This window comes from Onychostoma macrolepis, chromosome 10, assembly GCF_012432095.1.
Source record: "Onychostoma macrolepis isolate SWU-2019 chromosome 10, ASM1243209v1, whole genome shotgun sequence".
Classification (NCBI taxonomy): domain Eukaryota; kingdom Metazoa; phylum Chordata; class Actinopteri; order Cypriniformes; family Cyprinidae; genus Onychostoma; species Onychostoma macrolepis.
In genome coordinates this window covers 17,047,692-17,056,250 of record NC_081164.1, presented here as the reverse complement: position 1 = coordinate 17,056,250, position 8,559 = coordinate 17,047,692, and the positions used below count along the sequence as shown (strand labels likewise).

At 34.3% G+C, this 8,559-nt stretch overlaps 1 protein-coding gene across 1 annotated transcript; it reads right to left on the bottom strand.

Annotated features, from left to right (window-relative positions):
• Positions 1–199: 199 nt before the first annotated feature.
• Positions 200–4,652, bottom strand: rab36 (RAB36, member RAS oncogene family). Its single transcript, XM_058789546.1, has 11 exons — positions 4,544–4,652; positions 3,994–4,080; positions 3,410–3,501; positions 3,102–3,176; positions 2,364–2,465; positions 2,203–2,267; positions 1,288–1,339; positions 1,105–1,186; positions 927–1,017; positions 693–809; positions 200–597 (listed from the first exon to the last, which is right to left on the bottom strand). Exons 2-11 carry the CDS (start codon positions 4,045–4,047, stop codon positions 542–544), a joined length of 786 nt encoding a protein of 261 aa, XP_058645529.1. The 5' UTR covers positions 4,048–4,080; positions 4,544–4,652; the 3' UTR covers positions 200–541.
• Between the last annotated feature and the right edge of the window lie 3,907 nt (positions 4,653–8,559).

Sequence of the window (8,559 nt, the reverse complement as noted above, 5' to 3'; positions counted from 1 at the left end):
TGTATTTTGCTTTCTTTGTAGAAAAAGCTCAAATAGTAGCCTACAAAGTCTAGCCATCTGTTACACTTTATGATTATATTTGTAAACGATCAAACTATGCTTCTTTTCTGATAAACAATGTTTCCTTCTATCACTGCTGTACATTTCTCAGGCTTGGGTAACGTAAAGACAAACACTAATAACAATTTCATAAGCTGTGCACACTTATAATGTATGTTTATTTTGTCTGCCAAAGGAAGATAAAAAAAAAAATACAAAAAGGAAAAATACAATGCAATTATTAAAGGGCAGTTTATGCAGCAGTACAAAATACTGACGTTAATACTACAGTATATATCAAATGTTTGAAATCATCTCGGATGTCAGTCCCTTATTTTTATGTGTATTCTGATAAGGTGGCCCCTCTCAGAGAGTACATTAGTGATGCCCCAACTCAGAGGTTGGTTATGTCAACCAAAAACACTTTGTTTTCTACTAGGTTAAATATTTATTATGTCCTGTAATACAAATTGGTTAGTTCTTCTTCTTAGACCACTGAGGGTCAACAACAGGACTTCTTCTTTGGTTTTTCTTGAGCATCTTCCAGTGCTTTATCATCTGAAATAACAAACCCACATTAATTTACTCAATACAACACAACATTTACATAAGTGAACATCGCTGTTTTATGATTTCAGAGTTCAATCTCTTACCGAGAATACTTCCATCTCCAATCTGAGTGGTGCTGATTTCTATCTCTAGGTCCTTCAGAATGGCATCTTCAAAGGCCAGAGCTGCCACGCGAAAGAAAAACTCCTGGACGTTTTCCCCTTCAAACCCATAGCAGTAACAGTTACATGTAGTATCCATCTTGTAGTTTTTGTAATGGACATAGCAAGCAACAACTATTAAGTACGTGTATATGTATGTACATAAACAGAATGTACCTGTTTTTGAGGACACCGACCAGAACTCAGCGTTCATTTCTTCTGCAATCTTTATGGCATCACTCTCTGTCCTCTGGCACTCTTCTGCAGACTTCACATAAGAACAGCAGGAGTCTTTAATAGCTTTTACAAGTGGTATGTGTACATATGCATGCTTGTCAGTGGGGACTATTCTCACCAGGAGGTCTCTTTTTGTGCCAACCATGAAAACAAAACAGGAGTCTGGTTCATTTTCCTGCAGTGCCTCTTTTAACCATTGTCTGAGAAACAAACAAAAAATCATAAAAATTACAATTCCTTGACAAAACACAACACAAAACACAAATTCGATCTTCAAAACACTACTACAGGTTTTACTTACTGTGTGTGTTCCAAGCTCTTGATATCCGCCATGTCGAAGACAGTAATAATAACTTTTAGAGAAGAAACAGAAAGGATTATATTGGGGTTTAAACAGACTCTGATCTGGAGTATTAAAAGAATAGTTCACCCAAAAATGAAAAAATACCAAAAATGTTCTCACCCTCAGATCATCCAAGATGTAGTTGAGTTTGAGTTTCTTTTACACAACAGATTTGGAGAAATGTACCATTACATCACTTGCTCACTAAAGGATCCTCTGCAGTGAATGGGTGCCGTCAGAATGAGAGTCCAAACAGCTGATAAAAACAATAATCCACAAGTAATCCACACAACTCCACTCCATCAATTAATGTCTTGTAAAAAGCTGTATGTTTGTAAGAAAACTAATCCATCTTTAAAGTGTTTTAACTTTAAACTGTTGCCATAATAATCCAGTAAAAAAGTCCATCCCCTGTTATCCTTTCACATCAGAATCTACTGTCATATTTGTTAAGAATTGTTTTGGACTGATTTTGCTTATAAACGGTGCTTGATCTGTGCATATTTATCTCCTGATTCACAAAGTGAAATCCACATTTTTCTCCTGATTTAAAGTTAAAAACATCTTCATGATGGATTGGATTTGTGCTTTTTACTTCAAAAGACATTAATTGATGGACTGGAGTCGTGTGGATCGCTTGTGGATTATTGGGATGTTTTTATCAGCTGTTTGGACTCTCATTCTGACGGCACCCATTCACTGCAGAGGATCCTTTAGTGAGCAAGTGATGTAACAATACATTTCTCCAAATCTGTTCCCATGAAGAAACAAACTCATCTACAGTACATCTTAAATGACCTGAGGGTGAGTACATTTTTAGCAAATGTTAATTTTTGTGTGTGCTGTTCCTTTAAATGAGAACCTACATTTTACCTTGAGCTCCTCTGTAATATGCTGATGCGATGCATTTGAACTTTTCCTGACCAGCAGTGTCCCATCTGCAAATATTGTAATGTGCAGAAACTAATATAAAAGATATGAACATTTCAAATAAACAGACATGTTATTTAAATAATTCAGAAAAAAATACTCACATTTGAAGAGAAAAGGGCAGCCCAGATAGCTCAAATCTCTCAATCTCAAAGTCAACACCTATAGTAGCCTTGTAGTCTCTCTCAAACACATCTTTACAGAACCTATTATATACATACACATAATGGAACTTAATGTCCATGAAAAATACAGCATGTATCATTTAAAGGGTTAGTTCACCCAAAAATGAAAAATCTGTCATTAATTACTCATCCTCATTGTTGTTCCAAACCCATAAGATCTTCGGAACACAAATTAAGATATTTCTGAAGAAATTAGAGACTTTTCTGACCCTGTATAGACAGCAATGCAACTGCCACATTCAAGGCCCAGAAAGGTAGTAAGGACATCGATAAAACAGTCCATGTGTCATCAGTGGTCCAACTGTAATTTTATGAAGCTACGAGAATACTTTCTGTGCGCATTGAAAACAAAACTAATGGCTATTCAACAATTCTTCTCTAGACATACCTTGTAAAAAAATGACTCATACGTCGTGGTACTATCGTGAACACACGTTGAGGACTGACACGGAAGAGAAGAAATTGCCATTACTTTTTTCTTTGCACCCAAAAAGTATTCTCGTGATATCACACATGGACTATTTTAACGATGACCTTAGTACCTTTCTGGGCCTTGAACATGGTACTTCCGTTGGCGGGTCAGATGTCTATGGACAGTCAGAATGTCTTACGGGTTTGGAACTATCCATTTAAATAAACCTCCTGTATACACTTTACCTGTTTATTAAACATGTCTTTCCCACATTGAGATCTCCAACCACTACTGCTTTTGACATCTTAAGCCTGTCAAACCTAGAAGATAATATGAATATAATTATATAATAAATGGACTAGTAATCTCTCTCTTTCTATATATACAGTATAAATGGCATAATCATAATTATTCCAAACTTTTGACGGTAATGTATCAATATCTATAACAATTTATCTATAACAGTATCAATATCTGTAACAATTTATATCATAGAATTCATATAATTCTTTAGAAACTTTTAGAAAAAAAAAAATAATAAAAATGAATCAACCCTTGCTGACGTGCTGCCCGGTCTTGGCAAGCCATCTTGGCTTTTGTATTCCAATCATCCTTCATCTGTAGGCAGGCTTGTGGATTATAATACTACAGAATAATAGAACAGAGCTATAAATGCTGATAAACTCATCAGGTTTTGGCAATAAAGTGAGTAAGAACAGTAGTTTTGTCTAGTCTACTGCAAAGCTGTCTGTTCCTATACCATTTTGAAATCATTCACAATAAAGGCCAGAAAGTAAATATGATACATTTGCCCTTAATATCACCCCACTACTGTGAAAACTAGTACAGGAAACAGCTGGGGGAAGCCTTTTTATTTGAGCAGAATTAGCAGCAGTCCTGTGATCCTGACGGATCCATCTGCACTGAGGCTCCTCTGTGGATGTCACACATTCTCAATATACTAATCTGATGTGCTGGCAACAGTTTACAGAACGCTTGCTGAATTTCCTGTACAGTACGACTTGCAATATGAATCATACTGGATGAATCAATCTTTTCAAATACAGGATGATCTATTCCATTAAAGTACCTGTAAATAATTGACATAAAGTGAGTTTAGACTGTGACCTTAAGTACCTTTGGAAATGTGGATATGATCCTGTCTCTGCTGACAGGAGGGCTGAAATGCATTGTCTTGTCAGCAGGTTGTCCAGGGAAACTCGCCTGTGAAGCAGCACAACCAGATAACCTGCTGTGTTTACTCTGTACGTTTACATCAACCTGAACTGCTTTGTATAGCATACTTAATACAGTAAGTGTATACTAGATATAACAGTTAGCCATATATCTAGCAAATCCATAATAACTGGATTTTAATAATTTAATAACAATAATTTGTTATTTTTAGACAAGCAAGAAATCTTGTTGATATATTTTGGTAGAGTTATTTAATACATACAGAAGACTGTAGAAAATGTTTATGGTTTTAAAAAAAGTCAATTCCTCTATAAACACTAAATGCACAGAGCTGCATTTTTTGTACCTGACTGACAACACAACATAGCGCTGTAACGGCGCAGTTGGTATTTTCTCAATTTAAAAATCCTTCAGAAACACTTCTTATCGTCGTTTTAGCTCATTAAGACCTGCTGAGACTGTATAAAATGAATAGGTTCGGTTTACTCACGGATATTCCTGCAGCGCAGTCTAATTCCTGCTGAATGCGTACTGACTCTCCGCATCAAATCCTACCGTCATCGCCATAGCAACCACGAGCCGGAACCCGCAGTCACGTGGTGCCGGAGCGATCTTTCCTGGCTGCTGTAAACAGCGTACATTTTTCACGGTAAATGCTGAAACTTGTAATAGACGCACTTTTATTATGTCAGACTTATTTTGACATAAAAAATGTTGGTAAAACTTTACAATAAGGTTCCATTAGTTAATGTTAATTAATGTGTTAACTAACATGAGCAAACAAAGAACAATACATTTATTACAGTTTCCCCTTAAAACATAAAACAAGGCGACATCTTCCACTTTGTGCGGGAAAAATTACACTATCTTGTATATACACTGGAAACATTGGAAACCTACAGAAATACATTAAAAATACATGTCAGTTTGAGTGTGGGATTGTCTGTGGCGTGTCACAAATGTGTTAAATGGATGCTGTAGGCCTATTTGTGGGAGTAATGTAATCTATTAGATTACACATTTTAGGTAATGTATTCTAACTCCTTTTAGATTACTTTTGACCTAACGTTAGCTTATTTATCACATAGATTTCAGTAGGAATTTTGTACCCAGCTGATATAAAAACAAACAGAAAGAAAATATATTCTATTCTTTATTATCAACAACATGTCAGGGTTTCCCAAACTGGGGTTTGCGCAGGAACTAGAGGAGGTTTGTGAGTTGATGAAAAGCTAATTAAAGGGTCATGAACTCCCCTTTTTATTATTTTGTACTGTTCTCTGAGGTCCACTGATAATGTTATCAAGAGTTTTACATCTCAAAACATAATTTAAAGTAATAGGTTATTTTCTGTCCTGTTTTGACCTCCCTCATCACGTATGATTGGTTAATAGTTGTGTATGTTTGCTGTTTTTAGACTAACGAGGAAGTTTTGAGTTCTGAAACTTACAGGATGTTTTTATGTCAAAAAATCAAGGGAATTTTGTTTTCTCAGTTCATGACCCCTTTAAGTAAATCTTAAAAAATGTCAACTTCCAGAAAAAAAAAAAAAAAGTAAATAAAAGCAATACTTCCGCAATAAAAACAGAAGTATTTTGTTTACCTGCATGTCAGTGAGATAATTAGTGGACATCGGCATGTGAATATGTTGTTACATTTTTGGAAATATTAACTATTAATTAACTATTATTAAGTAATATTAATTAGTGCTGTCAAACGATTAATCGCGATTAATCGCATTCAAAATGAAAGTTTTTGTTTACATAATATATGTGTGTGTGTATTTATTATGTATATAAAACGAAAAACACATGCATGTATATATTTAAGAAAAATATGTTATGTGTATATATTAAATATATATATAATATAAAATATAAGAATATGAATATATAAATGTATAAACGTGTAAATATTTTTAAAATATACACTGTATGTGTGTGTATTTATGTATACATGATAAATATACACAGTAAACATACATATATAATTAAACAAAAACTTTTATTTTGGATGCGATTAATTGCGATTAATCGTTTGACAGCACTAATATTAATATAAATTATATTAATAATAAATTCAACTCTTGAAGGAAATTAATGTTGAAACAATGCCACAACAAAAGCACAATATTGTCAAAGCTACAGGAATATTAGAGCTTGCAACTTTGGACAAGCAGTGTAAAGTCGGCTCCAGCACTTTCAGTAGGATTAAGGTCAGGACACAGAATTTGAGCCTACTGAATCTTGGCATTGTCATCCTGTAATATGGACATCGGTATGTCTTCCGACATGGCTGTTTGAGAAATAAAAAGCTACACACATTTTAGTGTTAAAAAATTGTTGCCCCACATACAATATGCCACAAACATATGAATGACTGCAGTAATGATTCAATCCTAAAATCCTAAGTATTTGTTTATTTAAATCCAGATGGCCCCTTTTAGTTTTGAATTTTTTAAAACATTTATTTTATTATTATTATTATAAAACATTTTTAGACAGGTAGTGGTGCATTACACTGAATGTCCGCAGGGTGGCAGCACATCACCTCTAACGGCGAGAGTGCTGTGTCATGCCAAGCAAGTTAGATTGTGCTCTTCATGCATGATGGTGCTTCAGGGATGATTTTCACCTGAAGAGATTTTCCTTAGTAACACCTGTCTTTTCATTTTAAAACAATGACTGAACAAGGACTGATTTTCTCATTATATCATTAAATCTAGATGAGCCGCATCAGTGTCAGCAGACCAGGCTACAGCCCTTTTAATGGGAACTAAAGGGCAAAGATGACTAGGTTGAATCGCTCAGTCTGGCCTTGGGTCTTATTCCATTTCACATTCATCAATAATGAGCAGTTTGGTAGTATGTGAAGCTAAATTGATTCATTTCTAATTGATCCTATCTGTGTCCTGGCTGTGATACGTATTATGATGTATTTTCAGAAAAGGATTTGGTTTGATGCAGGCATCATCAACAACGAAGTGTTCTATGAACTAAACTAAGTGTACAGTTGACCACTTTGACAATTGAAATTAAAAGTGAACGCAGATTGTGCATAAACTTGTTTGTTTACATGTTTGTTGTTACCAGAACAGATGCCGTTGAATATAATAGTGGTGTAATAATTCATGCATCTGGCAGGTTGGAGTAAAAAAGATAATCAGATGTCTATTAAGCTATTAACAACACCCTTGTGTATTTCTGTAAGGCCTCAAATGTGACATTGCAGAATTGGAGATTATCTGTTTTTCCCTCGCACCCTTTTATACAAGTGGCAAACAAATGTGAGAGAATATTTGTGTAGGTCACTGTCTTTATTGAATTAATTACGCATATCAACATTTTGTGTGTGATTACTTTATTAATAATAGCGACTGACATTTCAAACCCAGTATTTTGAAGAAAGTCCATTCAAAACAGATCAATTTCATACTGTATCTAAATGAAAAATAAGGCCAATGAAATTTTAATCAGCCTAAATTAATTGAAATCAAATAGAATAACAATAAAAATATATAACATATTAAATATATAAATAGTAAATATACAAATGTGTGTGTGAAATAAAATATTTGTTTTACAATTTAAAATGTAATGAATAATAAAATAAAATATTTACTTTTAAAAATAATTATATAAATATATTTACGTTTATGCTTTATGTCAGTCATATTTATACACAATGCTAGCTGGATTACTATGCTGTCTTCATTTAGGCTGATTTTGATTATTTTATTGATTAATTTAATTTAATTTAATTTTGTATTGAGTTAAAAAAAAATACTGCATTGACTGTAAAGACAATCTAATTTAAAAACTCATTAAGAATGATTTACAGAAATCACATCTAGATGTATTACAGTATTATACAGTATACGGTATTACAGATGTATTGCATTAATGAGAATAAAGGAACTGTGCTTAACTGTCATGGCAAAAAAAAAAAAAAAAAAGCCTGTTGTCTTTATGCAAAATGTACTGTGAGTTTTGTAAAATGTGAAATGTGACCTGACTGAGGCTCACCTAACCATCTTGTATCAGTGTGACACATCACATTTGTCCCTGTGAACGATTTGTACTCTGAATCCAATTTGTTGTCAAGACTCCAAAGCTTAAAACCGCTGTTTACCATTCCAAAGAATGAGATTAAATTGAGTGCCTTCCTCCTCTGTCTCTGCGGTGTGTCCTTCCCTGTTGCTCATGACAGTCACAAGGTCTTCCACTGGCCGGCCCTCCTGCTTGGCGCTGCTGTAGCATTCATCTGTATATTTCTGTTTTTCAGAACAAATGTACTCTTTCAATAATGTAGAGTCACAGCGGTCACAGCTGTGGCATGAACCACTACATACTACAGTCTCTATGGGACAAAAATTATCTTCTGAGTTTCCCCCTGACAAACATGTGAGTACACCCATGTCTTGTACTATACCCTCCTTTTTTTAAATTTTCATCTGCTTTACATGTGAAATTAAAGGGCATCGAGGCCATGCTCCAGAGGGAACTC

Coding starts and splice junctions, on each gene's coding strand:
- rab36 (XM_058789546.1), bottom strand. CDS start 4,047: ATGCATTTCAGCCCTCCTGTCAGCAGAGACAGGATCATATCCACATTT. Junction 3,502..3,993: donor TCATATCCACATTTCCAAAG/GTACTTAAGGTC, acceptor ATTATTCTGTAG/TATTATAATCCACAAGCCTG. Junction 1,018..1,104: donor GCACAAAAAGAGACCTCCTG/GTGAGAATAGTC, acceptor TCTTATGTGAAG/TCTGCAGAAGAGTGCCAGAG.